The sequence below is a fragment of the Engystomops pustulosus genome, chromosome 3, assembly GCF_040894005.1.
Source record: "Engystomops pustulosus chromosome 3, aEngPut4.maternal, whole genome shotgun sequence".
Classification (NCBI taxonomy): Eukaryota; Metazoa; Chordata; class Amphibia; order Anura; family Leptodactylidae; genus Engystomops; species Engystomops pustulosus.
Window position 1 is genome coordinate 12,201,718 of NC_092413.1, and position 20,896 is coordinate 12,222,613.

The 20,896-nt window shown below is 46.8% G+C and overlaps 1 protein-coding gene and 1 long non-coding RNA gene across 2 annotated transcripts; both read left to right on the forward strand.

The window, feature by feature from the left end:
- Nucleotides 1-307: 307 nt before the first annotated feature.
- On the forward strand, nt 308-11,086 carry LOC140120803 (calpain-8-like). Its single transcript, XM_072139744.1, has 10 exons — nt 308-342; nt 1,087-1,161; nt 3,266-3,459; nt 3,509-3,684; nt 5,303-5,314; nt 6,969-7,174; nt 8,363-8,399; nt 8,702-8,764; nt 10,735-10,792; nt 10,998-11,086. Exons 1-10 carry the CDS (start codon nt 308-310, stop codon nt 11,084-11,086), a joined length of 945 nt encoding a protein of 314 aa, XP_071995845.1.
- A 3,276-nt stretch (nt 11,087-14,362) lies between these two features.
- Nucleotides 14,363-16,359, forward strand: LOC140120980 (uncharacterized). Its single transcript, XR_011854007.1, has 3 exons — nt 14,363-14,442; nt 14,879-14,995; nt 16,318-16,359. It is a non-coding gene; the product is annotated as an uncharacterized lncRNA (long non-coding RNA).
- The last annotated feature ends 4,537 nt before the right edge of the window (nt 16,360-20,896 follow it).

The following is a 20,896-nucleotide window of genomic DNA, read 5'->3' on the forward strand; positions in this document are numbered from 1 at the left end:
TTTACCAGGTTTTTGTGGTAAAATTAGGGCCCTCGGCTTATACTTGGGTCGGCTTATACTCGAGTATATACGGTAAATTGGGAAGGATTTGGGTGTTAGAGCTGCATTTGGGCATTTTGTTGTCATGTTAGTGGTTGTAAGCTCAATCACTGCAACACTTCCGTTAACATCTTAATCCGATGTTTTGAACAACAAGGAAAAAGATCCCCCGGCACTGAGTCTATTAAGTAAAAATTCAAAACATTATTAAAGCAAAAAAAAAGTCACATACAGACGCGTTTTGAGCTATTTGCTCTTAATCATAGTCATGGCAGATAGCTGGAAACGCGCCAGCGCCAGTCTGTGACGATAGTGAATTGCTCAATGCCGTAGAATTTCTTCCTCGTTGTTCCTGTATCCGTGCCTCTCCGGTGAGACTTCCATGTCTCTTATTTGTTGCTTGTCCAATGTTATAGAGCAGGAGGAGCTGAGCAGATTATTCATAGTGTCCTATCTGCAGGCAGCAAGTTATAGAGCAGGAGGAGCAGAGCAGATTGTACATAGTGTCCTATCTGCAGGCAGCATATACAGAAGGAGGAGCTGAGCAGATTGTACATAGTGTCCTATCTGCAGGCAGCATGTTATAGAGCAGGAGGAGCTGAGCAGATTATTCATAGTGTCCTATCTGCAGGCAGCATGTTATAGAGCAGGAGGAGCTGAGCACATTTTACATAGTGTCATATCTGCAGGCAGCAGGTTATAGAGCAGGAGGAGCTGAGCACATTTTACATACTGTCCTATCTGCAGGCAGCATATACAGAAGGAGGAGCTGAGTAAATTGTACATAGTGTCCTATCTGCAGGCAGCATATACAGAACTCCTTTTTACCAATCTGAGATAAATTTAGTTGTTTGCTATATTTTGAAGGATTTTTATCAGTAAACTATTGCCGCATTTTATCTGATGAATTGTTTTACATCAAAATTGCTTGTTTGCATCAGTTCAGTTAAAAAAAGTGATGGCACATGTGCAGTCTCTGTACGATCTGTTTGCGGTGGCCAGTTCTATAATCATTTGTATTCTTTGGTATTATTTCCCCTCCCACAGGGCACCAGAATGGGATGAAGTGGACAATACAGTAAGAGAAAGTCTTAGAGTTGTTTCTGAGGACGGTGAAACCTGGTGAGTACATTGGGGGTCATTTACTAAGGGCCGATTCGCGTTTTCCCGACGTGTTACCCGAATATTTCCGATTTGCGCCGATTGTACCTGAATTGCCCCGGGATTTTGGCGCACGCGGGGGATGGATTGTGGCGCATCGGCGCTGCCATGCACGCGACGGAAATCGGGGGGCGTGGCCGAACGAAAACGTTATTCGGAAAAACCGCCGCATTTAAAAACCGAAATTGTGTCGCTTGGGACGCGCTTACCTTCACCTGGTCCAGCTCGGTGTATTCCGGCGCGTTCAGTTGATTTTCAGCGCAGCAGCGCCACCTGGTGGACGGCGGAGGAACTACCTTCATAAATCCCGTCCGGACCCGAATCCTGTTCAGAGAACGCGCCGCTGGATCGAGAATGGGCCGGGTAAGTAAATCTGCCCCATTGTGTCTTGTGCGCCAAACTTTATCTAATGGCTTCTCCCTGTAATAACATGGTCTCCTCCGGTATCAGGATTGGTGGGATTGGTCAAAAAAGCCTCAGAACACATAAAATTCCCCAGGGCTGTAACATTGTATATGATTCTATGAGCTGGTGAAATATAGTGACATAGGCTAGTAAAAAGATCATGGTCAAGAGGGAGGGAAAAGCCCCATTAGAAGTATCAAGAAAGAATGAAGCCTTGTTTGAGTATTCAGAAAGATGAACACTCCATAGTGAGCACCAGGAAAGACGGACACTCCATAGTGACCACCAGGAAAGAGGGACACTCCATAGTGAGCACCAGGAAAGAGGGACACTCCATAGTGAGCACCAGGAAAGAGGGACACTCCATAGTGACCACCAGGAAAACAGGAAAGACGGACACTCCATAGTGACCACCAGGAAAGAGGGACACTCCATAGTGACCACCAGGAAAGAGGGACACTCCATAGTGAGCACCAGGAAAGAGGGACACTCCATAGTGACCACCAGGAAAGAGGGACACTCCATAGTGAGCACCAGGAAAGAGGGACACTCCATAGTGACCACCAGGAAAGAGGGACACTCCATAGTGACCACCAGGAAAGAGGGACACTCCATATTGACCACCAAGAAAGACGGACACTCCATAGTGACCACCAGGAAAGAGGGGCACTCCATAGTGAGCACCAGGAAAGACGGACACTCCATAGTGACCACCAGGAAAACAGGAAAGACGGATACTTCATAGTGACCACCAGGAAAGACGGACACCTCGTAGTGACCAACAGGAAATAGGAACACTCCATAGTGACCACCAGGATAGAGGGACACTCCATAGTGACCACCAGGAAATAGGAACACTCCATAGTGACCACCAGGAAAGCGGGACACTTCATAGTGACCACCAGAAAATAGGAACACTCCATAGTGACCACCAGGATAGAGGGACACTCCATAGTGACCACCAGGAAAGAGGGGCACTCCATAGTGAGCACCAGGAAAGACATACACTCCACTGCAATTACAGGAAAGTTGGAAGCCCCAGGGCTGTAACATTTTTATCTGCGAGTATAATGTTCTATCAAATATTAGTAAAACAATCCTATCAAGAGGGGAGAAAAAGCCTCATTTTGAGGAGCAGGGACATCCCATTGGGAGTACTGAGAAGGATGGAGCGAAAAGCCTCGTTGGGAGCAGATTGGGAACTAGCCCAGATATGACTGGGAATGCCCAATGTCCTTTTACTTCCTCAGATCTGGGTCGCAGACATTTTGTCCCTAGAGCAGACTGAGTAGCAGGAAACGTGAGATCCTCAAACAAGGTCCCCGAGGCCAAGCACCTTGTTTGAGGACAAGTATTTTCTTGGTTCAAGTATTTTCTTGGATATTTATTGGCCCCAATTCCCAAAGCTGAGGCTTTGCTCCTGACAACTATAGTGTAGAGCACCAGTAAAGAGGTTTCTCATTGGGAGTACCAAGAAAGAGCGAAGCTTCAGTGGGAATAGCAGGGAGCTCTTTATGGAATAGTGGGAAAGAGAGAAGGTTCTTGTATGACATTCAAGGCAATGAGGATTCCTGCTGTAGGTCCTGCTGAAGGGAGGCAAAGATTTAGCGACTGAATGGGATCCACTAAGAAGTTTCTTTCTATCCTCTATTTTCTTTAGGATACCATTTTCTTCCTTTTTGGTTGAATATTGTCGAGTGGATATATGTCATCTGAATCCAGACTACGTCCACAGCAGAGAAGATCTAACCTGGTGCCTGTCCGAATTCTCAGGTTCTTGGACCTCCGGATCCACTGCTGGAGGCTGCACAAACTACCGTAAGAGAAGCCGTATTCTGGAGTCGAGGAATCCTGGTGAATTATGTAAAAATTTCAACTTGTAATTTCTTTGTTTCAAAATTAGCGACATTCTGGACCAATCCTCAGTTCTGGATCAAACTAGAGGAACCTGATGTGGACCAACCGGAGAACGCTGAGACACCTCTGTCCACAGTCATTGTCTGCCTAATGCAGAAACATCATAGAAGAAAGAAGATCGATGGAGGGCAGTTATTAAGCATTGGCTTCACTATCTACGAGGTAAGAATCAGAATGATGTATAATGTATATACACAGCCAAGAGGTGGAATCATATTCACATCACATAGTGAATATAGACTATACTATTTATTTGTTACTGCAGTTACACAGACTGTCCACTACACTGACTCTATTCTATTTGTTAATTCTTGTGCTCGGGGCATCTGGAATGAGCTGATTGGTAAAGGTGCTAAGTATCGGACCCCATTGATAAGATAATGATGATCCATTGTGTACGTGTTCCTGTTACACCCCTGACAATATACACTCACCGGCCACTTTATTAGGTCCACCATGCTAGTAACGGGTTGGACCCCCTTTTGCCTTCAGAACTGCCTCAATTCTTCGTGGCATAGATACAACAAGGTGCTGGAAGCTCCTCAGAGATTTTGTTCCATATTGACATGATGGTATCACACAGTTGCCGCAGATTTGTCGGCTGCACATCCATGATGCAAATCTCCCGTTCCACCACATCCCAAAGATGCTCTATTGGATTGAGATCTGGTGACTGTGGAGCCATTTGTGTCCAGTGACCTCATTGTCATGTTCAAGAAACCAGTCTGAGATGATTCCAGCTTTATGACATGGCGCATTATCCTGCTGAAAGTAGCCATCAGATGTTACAGGGTACATTGTGCTCATAAAGGGATGGACATGGTCAGCAACAACACTCAGGTAGGCTGTGGCGTTGTACCAAGGGGCCCAAAGACACCATGACACCACCACCACCAGCCTGACCCGCTGATACAAGGCAGGATGGATCCATGACACCACCAGCACCAGCCTGACCCGCTGATACAAGGCAGGATGGATCCATGCTTTCATGTTGCTGACGCCAAATTCTGACCCTACCATCCGAATGTCGCAGCAGAAATCGAGACTCATCAGACCAGGCAACGTTTTCCCAATCTTCTACTGTACAATTTCGATGAGCTTGTGCAAATTGGAGCCTCAGTTTCCTGTTCTTAGCTGAAAGGAGTGGCACCCGGTGTGGTCTTCTGCTGCTGTAGCCCATCTGCCTCAAAGTTTTACGTACTGTGCGTTCAGAGATGCTCTTCTGCCTACCTTGGTTGTAACGGGGGGCGATTTGAGTCACTGTTGCCTTTCTATCAGCTCGAACCAGTCTGCCCATTCTCCTCTGACCTCTAGCATCAACAAGGCATTTCCGCCCACAGAACTGCCGCTTACTGGATTTTTTTTTCTTTTTCGGACCATTCTCTGTAAACCCTAGAGATGGTTGTGCGTGAAAATCCCAGTAGATCAGCAGTTTCTGAAATACTCAGACCAGCCCTTCTGGCACCAACAACCATGCCACGTTCAAAGGCCACAAATCACCTTTCTTCCCCATACTGATGCTCGGTTTGAACTGCAGGAGATTGTCTTGACCATGTCTACATGCCTAAATGCACTGAGTTGCCACCATGTGCTTGGCTGATTAGAAATTAAGTGTTAATGAGCAGGTGTACCTAATAAAGTGGCCGGTGAGTGTATATCCGTCCTCTATAGACTCCTTATAATGGTGGCTGCCAGATGATACATATAGGGCAGTGGTAGGGGGATACTTACTGGAGACTGATATCAGGTTATATAACTATTCTACTTTTCTCTTTTGCAGGCCCCCAAAGAGGTACGTAGGCTTAATGAAGACCCTGGAGGCTCCTCCCTCATTCTCTACTATTATATGATGTGTAATGGTTCCTATATAGCAATGACTTGTGTATCTGTACTGTACTATGCCATTACACCTTGGCCACAATAGGGACAGTATCTGGGCCATTGTATTCCAAATACTCTGCACAGGCACAGAGGATTGTTCGATTTCTTTTTACTAATTTAAGTTCTCAGCTGAAAGACCTTTCACCACTTCACACATGTAGTTATTAACTACATTAACTACATATAATGTAGGGACTGCTGTACAGATTCAAGTGCACTTTGAATTTGCTTTCTAGCCCACACTGTTGCTGAGATATCAGTCCCAATATCTGACCATTTTAATCCTCTCCACTATCAGAAAGAAGGAGCTGGAGCAGAGGAGGAGGAGGGGTCATGTGATATGATCTTCTCAGCGTGTCACTTTTAGAGAATGTTAGCATAACACACACCCCTTCCTCCGCCCCAGCTCCTCCTCAGCGTTGAGGATTATAATGGCCAAATAGTGGGACAGATATCTCAACAACCTTGGGGGCTAGAAGGAAAATTCCAAGTACCCCTGAATCTGTGTAGCTGTGTAGTTAATATCTACATGTGTGAGATGGTAAAAGGTCCACTGATATAACACAACTATTGGATCCCAGGAGAAATTCGGATCATAAGCCTCTATGTAATTGAAGTGCCAGTGATCAATTCTCCATTTATGCCTATGACTGTGAAAGACTCTTGGAAGAGCCGCAGAAGGTAACTGAATTTGGCACAGCGATGGCCATTCCCTAGGGATTTTGGTCCATCTCTCAAGTAACATTGGTGGGATAATCCCTTTAACATATCCAGTGCCAAAAATAAAACGGACCTCCTATCCAACCTTCTTCTCACTCAATGGGGCACATTTACTGACCCGTCCCTTTGACGCTGCCAATCCAGAATGTCTAACGATTCACTTACAGCATGGATGAATATTTCCGATTTGCCCTGAATTGCCCCGAGTTTTTGGCGCACGCGATCGGATTTCATGCGACACAAATCGGAGGGCGTGGCCGTCGGTCAACCCGACTGATTCGTACAATTCACATTGGGGCAGATTTACTTACCCGGCCCATTCGCGATCCAGCGGCGCGTTCTCTGCACAGGATTCGGGTCCGGACGGGACTTATGAAGGTAGTTCCTCCGCCGTCCACCAGGTGGCGCTGCTGCGCTGAAAATCATCTCAATGCGCCGGAATACACCACCTCGGACCAGGTGAAGGTAAGCGCTTCCTAAGCGACACTTTTTCGGTTTTTAAATGCGGCGGTTTTTCCGAATACGTCGGGTTTTCGTTCGGCCACGCCCCCCGATTTCTGTCGCGCGCATGCCGGCGCCGATGCGCCACAATCCGATCGCATGCGCCAAAATCCCGGGGCAATTCAGGTACAATCGGCGCAAATCGGAAATATTCGTGTAATACGTCGGGAAAACGCAAATCGGGCCCTTAGTAAATGACCCCCATTGTGTCGCAAGATCAGCACTCACATGCACAGGGAAGAAGAAGGTGAACTCCGGCGGACCTGAGCGGGGAAGCGTCACATTCAAGAAATAGGGAGCGGCACCGCACGTTCAATATGAATTACCATTTCTCTCTTTTTAAGATGCCACCTAATGTTCACCTGGGCCACGATTTCTTCATGAAATACAGAGCAGTTGCTCGTGCAGGCGCCTTCATAAACCTACGCGAAGTGTTTGGACGTTTCCAGCTTCCGGTTGGAAACTACGTGATTGTCCCTTCGACTTTTGCTCCTTTTGAAGAGGCTGATTTCTTGCTACGTGTATACACGGAGAAGAAAGCTCAAGCTCTGTAAGTAAGAGTTTTGGAAGTCGGCTGCTTGGGCTGCGGTTGTCCGGGGCGACTGTTCCCTGTGTTTGTGTATATTATGGTTTATATATGTATAATATGCTGATGATACCCAGCTATATACCTCTGCCTTACTCCAGGAAACTAGTGACTGTCTCTCTGCCGTCGCTAACATCATGGCATCTATCTTCTCGAAAATTGATCTTTCCAAAGCGGAACTTCTTGTCTTTCCATCATCTACTAACCGACCCAACCCTGACTTCTCCATCTCAGTCTGTGGGATCACCATTACCCCGAGGCAGCAGGCCGATGTCTTGTGGTTGTGCTGGACTCCGACCTCTACTTTGCACCACATATTCAATTACTTGCTCTCTCCTGCCAATCAAATCTCAAAAACATTTCCAGAATCCACCCATTTCTTACAATTAAAACCTCCGAAATGCTAATCCTCCAGACATCCGGAGCTCCCTACTAATCGTCTTCCACTCACTAAACTCTCTCCTCTACAATCTATTCTTAATGCAGAAGCAAGGCTCATCTTTCACCATATGCTACAAAGATGCCTCCAGTCTGTGCCAATCACTGCACTGGTTGCCAGTCTCCTCCCAAATACAGTTTAAAATAATCACCCTCATCCACAAAGCTCTGCACAATGCCGCACCTTCCTACCTCTCCTCTCTCACATCAGTCTATCATCAAACTGGGTTCTTCCATCTGCCAGTGACCTTAGATTATTCCCATTCATGTCTCCAGGACTTCTCCAGAGGTGCTCCAATTCTCTGGAATGCCCTACCCCGTTCTATCAGGCTAACACCTAACCTACAAATCTTCAAACATGCTCTTAAAACCCATCTCTTTAGGTAGCCTATCACATTCCATAACTACATGATTCTACAACTCTCTTTTTACTTATCCATCCTATGACCTCCTCCTATCTGTTATCCAGCAAACACCAGATAGATACCAGGCTCCAGGCTCTTTTGCCATCCCCCGCTTCATCCTCATAGACTATAAGCCCTTGTGAGCAGGACCCTCACTCTTATTGTTCCATATGACTATGTTTTTTACTCTGTAATGTCTTATTTTATTTGGATATATCCAGAACCTGTACATTGCTACAGAATATGATGGTGCCATATAAATAAATATTATTATTATTATTATAATATTTGTTATTTTTTTGTATTGTAGAGAACTGGGGTACGCGGTGTACGCTGCTGTTTATGAGGTAAGGCATGAATATTGGGGATCATCAACCCATCTATTCTAGAATATTTAACGATGAAAGAAAGAAAAGTGATACAATAAGAACAACAAGTGGGGGTGTAAATCAAACCCAGCCCCCACCCCACCACCTGCCATGTACTATTCATCTAATGTATAATATTTTTGTCATCTTACGTGGCAGGGGGGTGTTTGGGCTCCTAAGGCCACTAGCGCCCCCTATACCTACCCCCCGTCTAGTGTCTATTACATTTGTGTATTAAGGAATGTTTGTGCTGATTCTTCTTCTTCTTTTACCCCTTGTAGCCTTCAGTGAATGGAAAGCCGGATACAGTCATTCTTTATGGGTCAGAGCCATTGGATGAGGAGGTAATTGATATGTCCTGTATGGGCGGGTATCATAAGGACACATCCATGTGTAATGGACCTCTCAATAGGTCTTATTCATGCTCCACACAGAGTCTGATCACCTCTATGGGGCAATTCCATCTACTGCCCATAACTGGGAATGCGGCTGTATATTTTATCTGCCTGGAAGAGGAGGATTTAATTTGTTCACCAATTGCAAGCAAAGTTTTATTATTGTTAGACCTTTTCTGCACCAGGGTCCGTCATTGGTTCGATGCCTGGAGTTCCCCTGTGAGTTGGAGGTGATATATACTACCTCTGGCTGGAGTTCCCCTGGGAGTTGGAGGTGATATATACTACCTCTGGCTGGAGTTCCCCTGTGAGTTGGAGGTGATATATACTACCTCTGGCTGGAGTTCCCCTGGGAGTTGGAGGTGATATATACTACCTCTGGCTGGAGTTCCCCTGGGAGTTGGAGGTGATATATACTACCTCTGGCTGGAGTTCCCCTGGGAGTTGGAGGTGATATATACTACCTCTGGCTGGAGTTCCCCTGGGAGTTGGAGGTGATATATACTACCTCTGGCTGGAGTTCCCCTGGGAGTTGGAGGTGATATATACTACCTCTGGCTGGAGTTCCCCTGGGAGTTGGAGGTGATATATACTACCTCTGGCTGGAGTTCCCCTGGGAGTTGGAGGTGATATATACTACCTCTGGCTGGAGTTCCCCTGTGAGTTGGAGGTGATATATACTACCTCTGGCTGGAGTTCCCCTGGGAGTTGGAGGTGATATTTACTACCTCTGGCTGGAGTTCCCCTGGGAGTTGGAGGTGATATATACTACCTCTGGCTGGAGTTCCCCTGGGAGTTGGAGGTGATATATACTACCTCTGGCTGGAGTTCGCCTGGGAGTTGGAGGTGATATATACTACCTCTGGCTGGAGTTCCCCTGGGAGTTGGAGGTGATGTATACTACCTCTGGCTGGAGTTCCCCAGTGAGTTGGAGGTGATATATACTACCTCTGGCTGGAGTTCCCCTGGGAGTTGGAGGTGATGTATACTACCTCTGGCTGGAGTTCCCCTGGGAGTTGGAGGTGATATATACTACCTCTGGCTGGAGTTCCCCTGGGAGTTGGAGGTGATATATACTACCTCTGGCTGGAGTTCCCCTGGGAGTTGGAGGTGATATATACTACCTCTGGCTGGAGTTCCCCTGGGAGTTGGAGGTGATATATACTACCTCTGGCTGGAGTTCCCCTGGGAGTTGGAGGTGATATATACTACCTCTGGCTGGAGTTCCAGTGAGTTGCTTCTGAAAGTCCTAACCAGACACATGGCCTGCCTGCTAACTGAGGACTATCCCCTCCTTCAGGCCTGCAGCAATGCATCCCAACAGAGCCTGCCCAACTTGTTGCCCAGCAGCCTTCTACTTTTTCTGTAGCCCCTAGCCTATAGGACCTGGGCTGTGAGATTCTAACAGACTGCATCAACCTCGGACCTGGCAGATAGGACACCTCATCAGCTTGTAATCATTTCTGCTTCCAGAATATTGGAATAAACTGTGAGTTTATTCTGTGAGTTTATGTTCTTCACCCTATCTCCACATGTGATCCCTGGCTGCTGCTAACATCACAGGCCTCACATCTACCATCTACCATCATGTACGACAGGAGTGGCCCAGGGGGAACCTTCCATCTTATCGCAGCCTCTATCTCCTTGCTGGCCCTGCCCGGTGTGGTCCACCTGGACCAACCTACCCGTGACCAGTCTAGGGCTAGGCTGTGCTAAAGGCAGCCACGCAGGTACCAGGGAAATACAGCTGACCCCACACCGAAACTTCAGGCCCTGGTGCGAGGACATTGCACATGGTACTAGGTCCATGCGCGGATGACAATCCAGTGACATATTTGGCTGTAATATAGACAACGGTGGTGGATGTAATTAGAAACTTCACAATAATAATCATAATATTTATTTACATTTTTTTCTAGAAAGATGAATACAATGCTGAGGATCTAAGAGATGTCCTAAATAAGTTGTTATCCAAATGTAAGAGCGATTTATCTATCTCATATCTATCACATACATCTCATACCTTATTTGTTCATATCAAATGTCTATCTATATATGTTGTTCATGTATTTTGGACACCTCTTAAATATTTACGTAATTATCTAATGTCTATTACAAATATGATATAAATTTTATTTGTTGCCTATTTATATCTCTCCATATTTCTTTCCTGTGTTTCCAGGTAAAAATGTAAAGTCAGACGGATTCTGTCTGAAAACATGTAAAGAAATGATTGATTCCCTGGATGTATCCTTTTATAAATGTCCCTGATATTCATTAAGTGAAGAGTTAAACTTTTGTGTCTTCCAACTGTGGAAGGAATTCCCTATTTGCTGACTATTGTTTTTCGCTTGTCTTCCTTTAGAACCAATCATGTATCTACTATAGAGGTGATGGGGGCTGTCACTGCACACTGATTTATATGGCTCCTATTCACTTCATTACTAGCTGTATATATATATATACACTGTGAGAGCTCCCCCTAGTGGTTGATGTTAGAAGATAGAATTTTGTCATTCATGAAAATGCTCTTGGTGCTTCCTTATTACATATATTGGGCAGAATTTTGAAGTGAAAATCAACTCAGTATTAAGTGGGTATTTCAAAAGTAGTTGAAAATGGATATGAATATCACGGTTTGTAGACCTGTATAACGGTGTAAAATATGTTATTTAGCGGAAATTTCCGCCACAGGGCCAGAAATGGGGACTACTCTTCTCCCGATGCTGGTTGGGGTGGGGTGGGGATGGTGATAGACTGTGCAGTGGAGACTACACACTAGCTATAGCCTACACCAAATTTGGGCACAGACTAAAGGTCAGTTCTACGCCAGGCAGGATTATAGACTATCCATTCGACAACCGGCTATGCTGCCGTATATAAGTACGACGGAAAGTGTTTGGATCATATGCTGGTGCATAATGATACATATAGGGACAGATTTACTTACCCGGTCCCATCGTGATCCCGCGCTACGTTGTCCGATGAGGATTCGGGTCCGGCGCGATTCACTAAGATCGTGCTCCCGAGTTCCTGCAGGTGTCGCTGCTGGGCCGAGGTCCGCCGGAGTTCACCTTCTTCTTCCTGGTGCATGTAAGTGCTTGATCTTGCCACACACTTGCGTGCAAGCCGGCACCAATGCGCCAAAATTCAATCACGTGCGCCAAAATCCTGCAGCAATTCAGCGCAAATTGGAAATCGTCAGTAAATGAGTAAATTAGTAAATGAGCCCCATAGTGTCTCACAATAGAAAGTTCTTGAAAGCTCGGAGAGATCACTGATGTTCCCTAAAGTGGAAATTTCTGATAGCGATATAAAACTGCAATCACCTTAACCACAACCTCACAGGACGACAACACTGGGACACTGAGGAAAGCAACTTTTAAGAAACTCTGCGACAAGCTGCAGTTCTATGGGGTAGGGCTATATTTATACTATGAGACCTGCTGATACCTTGTCTATTTAAGGGCCACCTCTGACATGACTTGGACCGGCTCATGGAGCCCAAGCGGAAAAGCAGTGGCGGTCAGGGGGTCCTAGAGCTCACCAGTGCAATAGTTCCTGGGGTCCACCAACTACTGGCATCCACCAGTATTGAATGAGGCAAACTGCCCATAGGACGATAGCAGCACTTTTTATACATCTGGCCCAGAGGGAGGACGCTATCTATGACCATGTTCACAAGATAATATTGAATTGCATTTTAAAATCCACTAGAGAATCTCCCCTCTGTGTTTAAAGCATAACTTTCTTTCTAGTATTTAGGTCTAATCACTTATACGCTCTGGGAGGAGATTCTCTAGATGCACTTGAAGTTAATTTAAAACCCTCATGTGAACATGCACTTGCGGTTTGCCCCTTATATTGTGGCCTCTCATCTTCCCCTCATAGGGTGGCTCTTCTCATCTCACCCTCATATTGTGGCCCTTCATCTCCCCCTCATATTGTGGCCTCTCACCTTCCCCTCATTTTGTGGCTCCTCTCATCTCTCCCTCATATTGTGGCCCCTCACCTCTCCCTCATATTGTGGCCTCTCATCTTCCCCTCATAGTGTGGCTCTTCTCATGTCCCCCTCATATTGTGGCCTCTCATCTTCCCCTCATTTTGTGGCTCCTCTCATCTCTCCCTCATATTGTGGCCCCTCACCTCTCCCTCATATTGTGGCCTCTCATCTCTCCCTCATATTGTGGCCTCTCATCTTCCCCTCATTTTGTGGCTCCTCTCATCTCTCCCTCATATTGTGGCCCCTCACCTCTCCCTCATATTGTGGCCTCTCATCTCTCCCTCATATTGTGGCCTGTCATCTCCCCCTCATATTGTGGCCTCTCATCTCCCCCTCATATTGTGGCCTCTCGTCTCCCCCTCATATTGTGGCCTCTCGTCTCCCCCTCATATTGTGGCCTCTCATCTCTCCCTCATATTGTGGCCTCTCATCTCACCCTCATATTGTGGCCTATCGTTTTCCCCTCATAGTGTGGCTCTTCTCATGTCCCCCTCATATTGTGGCCTCTCATCTTCCCCTCATTTTGTGGCTCCTCTCATCTCTCCCTCATATTGTGGCCCCTCACCTCTCCCTCATATTGTGGCCTCTCATCTCTCCCTCATATTGTGGCCTGTCATCTCCCCCTCATATTGTGGCCTCTCATCTCCCCCTCATATTGTGGCCTCTCATCTCCCCCTCATATTGTGGCCTCTCGTCTCCCCCTCATATTGTGGCCTCTCATCTCTCCCTCATATTGTGGCCTCTCATCTCACCCTCATATTGTGGCCTATCGTTTTCCCCTCATAGTGTGGCTCCTCTCATTTCCCCCTCATATTGTGGCCTCTCATCTCACCCTCATAGTGTGGCTCCTCTCATCTCACCCTCATATTGTGGCCTCTCATCTCACCCTCATATTGTGGCCTCTCATCTCACCCTCATATTGTGGCTCCTCTCATCTTCCCCTCATATTGTGGCCTCTCATCTCACCCTCTTATTGTGGCCTCTAATCTCACCCTCATAGTGTGGCTCCTCTCATCTCACCCTCATAGTGTGGCTCCTCTCATCTCACCCTCATAGTGTGGCTCCTCTCATCTTCCCCTCATATTGTGGCCTCTCATCTCACCCTCATATTGTGGCCTCTCATCTCTCCCTCATATTGTGGCTCCTCATCTCCCCCTTATATTGTGGCCTCTCATCTTCCCCTCATATTGTGGCTCCTCTCATTTCCCCCTCATATTGTGGCCTCTAATCTCACCCTCATAGTGTGGCTCCTCTCATCTTCCCCTCATATTGTGGTCCCTTATCTATCTCCCATATTGTGGACCCCTCATCCTGTGGGTCCCCATTATCTCCACTTTATATTGTGCGTCCCATGTAACCAAGTTTTATTCAAGGTACCTTACCCTAATGCTCAGGTGCCTGAGCAAGAGGGTCCTTGGGTAATATCTCTGATACAAACTAGTTGAGTAGCAGAGCGGGTCCACCCAGGCTGTGTTATAATACCTGTGTTATAATACCTGATGTGTTCTTGTAGTAAATCTGGTTACTCTGTGATGTTCTCTACAGAGACTTTTTGTGGAAGTCGACACCAACGTCTCCGGAAACATTGATGCCCATGAAATGCGAAATGCCCTACACAAAGCAGGTGACCGAACCGATGAGTGTGTGATGGTTCTAGCTGTGTGATTACTATCTACAGAGCAAGCAATACTACTGCAACTCTTACTATATAGTGCAGATATGGAGGAGGCGGAGCATGACACAAGAGCTCCTCCCCCTAAAACGGAATGCTTTTTAACAGATAAATAAACGTTAAAGATTTTAAACTTAATTAATATCATAAAGAAACTTATTTAACACTAATGTCCTTTCTCGCTCTATGTAGGGATAGGGGAGGGCCTTTAAAAGGGGCAGTCACATGACTTTTATTGCTTGAAGATCCCATTGGTCTGGATTTAAGATTTCACTAATGAAGGAAATATGTAATTTGACTTAATATAGAAAGAGAAAATTACAATGTTCCACTGATTCTAGGGGATTGGCAGATACATTGACGATTTACCTGTTTGTTTGTTTTTCAGGTTTTTGCCTTGGTAACCGGATTCACGATGTCATTATCCGGCGATACATCACTGGTAACCGGGCTATTAACTTTGAGGATTTCATTGCATGTATGATGCGATTGGAGACCCTGTTCAGTAAGTACTAAACAAAACTACATGGACCACAGATCTTGGGGGCACTAGACCAGTGACTTTATGGTTTTGGTTGAGCTTTTAAAAACAGTTTCTAAAACCTTTTTGGTTATGACTCTGGTGCTATTTATTCAGCTACAGATGGTAATGTATCTGCGTTAGTCTAATGGGCTCATCCTCCACTAACCCTAAGGAAATACACCCAAGTAGCCTCTAAATCAGGTAGTTTCCTGTTGCCCCAAACAACAATGTTCTTTGTTAAAGTAGAACCTTTTAATTATCTAACTATTTATAGATAAGAACCAATATGGCTGCACTTCCTGTTTTCACTTTTAAAAAAGAAAGGCTACTGCTGAATAAGGAAATGCCAAAATATTTGTGCTGAAACTTATATTACCAATTTTCACAGCAGGATACCTACCAACTTTTGGGATAGAGAAAGAGGGACAAAAAGCCCCTCCCTTTTTCAAAAACCACACCCATTGTCCCGCCCAAACATGGTATAATATTGACCTTAAAAGCCCCCACATAATATAATGGCTTAACCCCCTACCCCACTTGAGGACCCATATAATGCTCCCTAATGCAACATATAATACCCCCTAATTTTATTTTCCCTTTGCTTTTGTGGCCTTCTGTCCTCCTCCGACCCCCCATATAGTGACCTCCTGTCCTCCTCCATCTTCCCTCCATATAGTGGCCTCCTGTTGTCCCCTGTTCCTGGGTATTAAATTAAAAAAAAAACTTTGCTTTACATTTTCCTCATTTCACCACAGTCCTGCTTCCTCCTCTGCAGTCCCAGCAGCTCTTAGAGGAGTGGGGAGGGGCCAGCCAGGGGAGGAGCTGCCACCACACAGATACTTGTGGAGGCTTCAGCAGCTGATGCTGTGTCCTGGTCCCGTTTCTGCAGCTCTGGTGAGCTGGGGCGGGGACCAGGAGGCGGGAAAACCCAGGAGAGTGAGGGGCAGCACAGGACAATCTTCCCACAGTCCGGGACGGTGGGATATCACCTAAAAAAATGGACTGTCCCGCCGAATCCGGGATGGATGGGAGCTATGCAGCAGTAATAAGGCCATATGTAAATTTTTGGAAAAAATGTCTGTAATATAAATGAGATTTGGAGTAAGTGATGGGCAAAGCTAATTTGCTGAAAAAATGCTTAAAGAAATTTAAAAAAAAACAGGATTCAGTGAATAAAGTCAAAATGTGCCACCGGCTTTAGTTGAATGTGTATGATGGCTTTACACCAGGCAGCTGCAGACTGGCATTGAGTATGTGTCACATTGTTACTATGTGTCGCTGTAATCATTTCCTTCTCTCTGCAGAAATGTTTAACATTCTGGATATGGATAAAGATGGAAAAATCTCTCTAACATTAGCAGATGTAAGTATCTGCCTATAGGGTAGTGTCACACCGGGGTCATATACCATGATGGCCAGAGGGGTTTTGGAATCTATAAGAGGTTAATGTAACTTTTATCGACACAATGGGGGATAAATATGTGATTGCTGGTGATTGGACTTCCGGGACACAGTTACAGGAGAACCTGTGCCATATGGTACCAAGACACTGCTAATGGTCTTTGTCCAGCCTTGTGATGTGATCTTCTCTCCTCTCTCTGTAGTGGGTCTGTGCCGGATTGATTTAGAGGAGAAAGAAATTTGGAGAAGATTTGGAGCCCAGACCTGGCTTTCTGCATCAGAGCTATAGACTTTAAATGTAGCGACAGGGATCCACGCTCATCTACGCTCCATTCACACTCCTGTGAAACAGAGCCCAAGGACAAGGAGACGTTGGATCACAAGCACAATCGCTCCAGGGACATGCTTGTAATCAGTGGCGGATTAAGTGTCCCCTGGGCCCTGGGCTGTTCACAGGATTAGGGCCCCTCCAACGTCCAAACTAACCTTGTGCCCCGAGGCCTAATTCCCTTACGGAATGTCCACAGCAGAGCCCCCCTTTACAGAAATGTCCTTCAGCAGAGCCCCCCTTTACAGAAATGTCCATAGCAGAGCCCCCTTAAATGAAATGGCCATAGCAGAGCCCCCATTTTATGAAATTTCCACAGAAGGGGCCCTCCTTTTACAGAAATGTCCACATTGATCCCCCTTGAAAAATAACGCTATACTCACCTCAGGCTTCTTCTTCCCACGGCTCCGTGTTCTCCTCTTCTGGCCCGCGTGCAACACTATGACATCACGCGCCGCCACCCCACCACATCATAGTGTACGTGCCTGGTCCGGAAGAGGAGAAGACTGAGCTGTGGGGAGAAGAAGACGGGAGTGAGTATAGCAGGTTATTTTTAACCTGGTAATCTTCATAGAGCTGAAGGCCCAATCTATTCCACCTATATGAAGATTCGCCATTGCTTGTAATCAAAATCATTCGCTTATCAAAGTAATTTTTCCATAGGTTATCACTGAAAGACAGAAGACTCACTCCGCACCCCAAAAATATTTATGTGTTATATGTTCATGTGTAGTACAACATCTCACACATGTATTTTCTCTACTTCTTCAATATTGTGTTATAGAATTTTATGAGAGAGGGCGGTACATTACAGGAGAGGGTGGGGAGGGCGCACGTTATGCTTGTATTATGTATTATGTATTATTTCAATAAAAAAGCCTTATCCTGTATATTGTGTGTCTGGGTATTGGGCTGAAATAATCCTATAAAACCCATCATTACACATTTATCTAAAGGAATTGTCAGAAAATGCCTGTTTTGTGTTACACAAAATTCCCAACTCAAGGTAATCCAGATATTTAGAGCCTCATTCACACTCAGGATCCCTTTAATTGCATCTAATACCCCTAGTTAGGTTGCATTCTACAGCATGAGGCTCAATGGAAACTCATATGTCATCAGACCTACTTTCATCAAGTGGCATTTGTACTCTAAACGCAATCTAAATGCATTTCTACGAAAAGGCATGTGTTCTGTAACCAGCACCCGGTGTCTTATATTGCAATACAAGACACCGGGTGCTGGTTACTGACATCAAGTCCGTCCGTCATGGTTTATGCCACTTGCAAAAATTCTGAATCTGTGAAATCATCTGACCCCTTGCCCATTCAGTCTGAGCCATGGACATGGGTATGTATGAATTTTGTCCCAAATCTGCCTCCTTCTTCTCCTTCTGAGTGACATTAATTTGCGAGGTCGTTGACCTCATCTCTATAATGTGTCATTTCTTTCCGCTGGATAAGTTACCGAATGCCAAGGAAGTGTCCACTCTTTTCGTTGACAATGGGGGTCATTTACTAAGGGCCCGATTCGTGTTACCCGAATATTTTCGATTTGCGCCGATTTTCCCTGAATTGCCCCGGTATTTTGGGCATGTGATCGGATTGTGGCGCCAAAGGCGCTGGCATGCACACGACGGAAATCGGGGGACGTGCCCGAACGAAAACTCGACGGATTCGTAAAAACCGCCACATTAAAAAAAAAAAGTGTTGCGGAACTTGCACTTACCTTCACTAGGAATAGGCCGGTGAACTTGAGTGCATTTAGGCGGGCCTCGGGGAACTTCAGCGCAGCAGCATCACCTGGTGGATGTCGGAGGAACTACCTTTGTGAATCCCGGCCGGACCCGAATCCACCGCAGAGAACGCGCCGCTGGATCGCGAATGGACCGGGTAAGTAAATCTGCCCCAATGTTTAGATCAAGGGGTCTAATTTGCATCTGTGAGTTTTTGGAGTGAGGTCTGTAAGACGTTGGGGATCAACTGTCTGTAAGACCATCCTGCGCCGCTTACCTGGGGAAGCATCGGGGTCCGTCCCACGCTGATCCCTTGTGGTCTTCGGCCTTGTTGCTGGGCTCAGCGCCGGGGTTGCAGTCTTCTTCTTCTGTGCCGGGCCGCGCCGCCTGCTGGATGGAGGAGATCCTGGGCTGAGACGGTCTGGTGCTCGGATTCTTCGCACGGGCCTCCCGCGCTCGGCATCCAGCTGCTCCTCTTCTTCTCCAAGGGCTGGCACACTGCATGGGATCACTTCTTCATCTTCAGCCGGAGATTCTTCTATGGTGTGAGGTGAGGAGCACTGGGTGGGCTGGATGGACAGGGTAGCGGCCGGCATATCGGATGCGTGGTCTTCTGGGGCGCGCTGCAGGAGAGGGGCTGATGCAGCCGCGCGTTTCTGAAGCAGGGCATCCAGCCATGCATACCCCTCCGAATCCACTCTTTCCAGCACCTGGGCCTCCAAAGATGCCATCTTGAGGGTAGGCAAAAAGAGCGCACTGCTAGGAGGGTCCTGACTTCTCGCCGCTTGGTCCAGGCAGAAGGAAAGAGGACCCCCCCACGTGCCCCCAATGCTTTTAAAACCATGGGGTGGGCTCTGCAAGCCGGCCCCCCACCTCCTTTAGTTACTGCCCAAAAAGAGGGGCCAATCGCCTCCTTCTGCATTCATTAAAATTAAATAAAATCCCCCTACAGTCCCCCGCCCCTTCTCTATTTGATTTGGGGCTAGTGATGTATATAACCAAGCCGCCTCCCCTGTAGTTTATATAGCCAGCCTGCCACCCCTGTATTGTATATAGCATTGTTTGTCACACTGCGCCTGCATCCTCTCACTCTATGACCCAGGTGGCTTCGGCCTGAGCAATGATTGGCAGCCGTGCATCTGGTTCATAGAGGGTGTCGGTTGGGCAAAACAACCAGCTATATGTGTATCTTATGGATACACATATTGCTGATTGCTACTGGGGGCCGGGACAGTGTCCCAGGATGGGAGGCGAGGGTAGCGCAACTGTCTTCCCCCGCCTACCCCTCATCCCGCCCCTGGTGTAGCGTCCCAGTACCTCATCCCAGCTACTAGATAATATAGTTGTCGGGTGGTTGAGGATTTGTATTATGTGATTCAGTTAATGTTTGCTCTATGCTGCCACCTACTGGCATAATTGTATAGGTGTAAGAGTTGTGGTCACATGACCTTCTCTAAGCCAGGCTTCCTGGGGAAGCCTCTAGAACAGTGATGGCGAACCTTTTAGAGACCGAGTGCCCAAACTCCAAACCAAAGTCCATGTAATCATCGCAAAGTGCCAACATGTCTATTTAGCCTAAAATCACACCATACCACTCTATAAGGGACATATAATACTGCTACATGATGACCATTACCAGTACAACAAGATAAATACCACCATACTGATAATGAACAGACCACCATAGAAAGACCAACATCAGCAACTATATCACAAAGCAGGAGCAAGTACAGCGGAGAATACTACCCCCATCCACTGAGGAACACTACCCCCATCCAGTGAGGAACACTACCCCCATCCAGTGAGGGACACTACCCCCATACAGTGAGGGGCACTACCCCCATCCAGTGAGGGGCACTACCCCCATCCAGTGAGGGGCACTACCCCCATCCAGCGAGGAACACTACCCCCATCCAGCGGGGAACACTACCCCCATCCAGAGAGGAACACTACCCCCATCCAGCGAGGAACACTACCCCCATCCAGAGAGGAACACTACCCCCATCCAGAGAGGAACACTACCCCCATCCGGTGAGGAGCACTACCCCCATCCAGTGAGGAGCACTACCCCCATCCAGTGAGGAGCACTACCCCCATCCAGTGAGGAGCACTACCCCCATCCAGTGAGGAGCACTACCCCCATCCAGTGAGGAACACTACCCCCATCCAGAGAGGATCACTACCTCCATCCAGTGAGGATCACTACCCCCATCCAGTGAGGAACACTACCCCCATCCAGAGAGGATCACTACCCCCATCCAGGGGCAATATGAAGGATTTTTGAATTCGGGAGGGGGTGTGTAGGGTAATGTGTATGTTGTAGGGTGGGTGCACTGAACAGCAAATCTACATGGAATCAGGCAGGTGAATTTACCATCAAATCACCACATGACACATGTCTGTGGCCACACACACATAC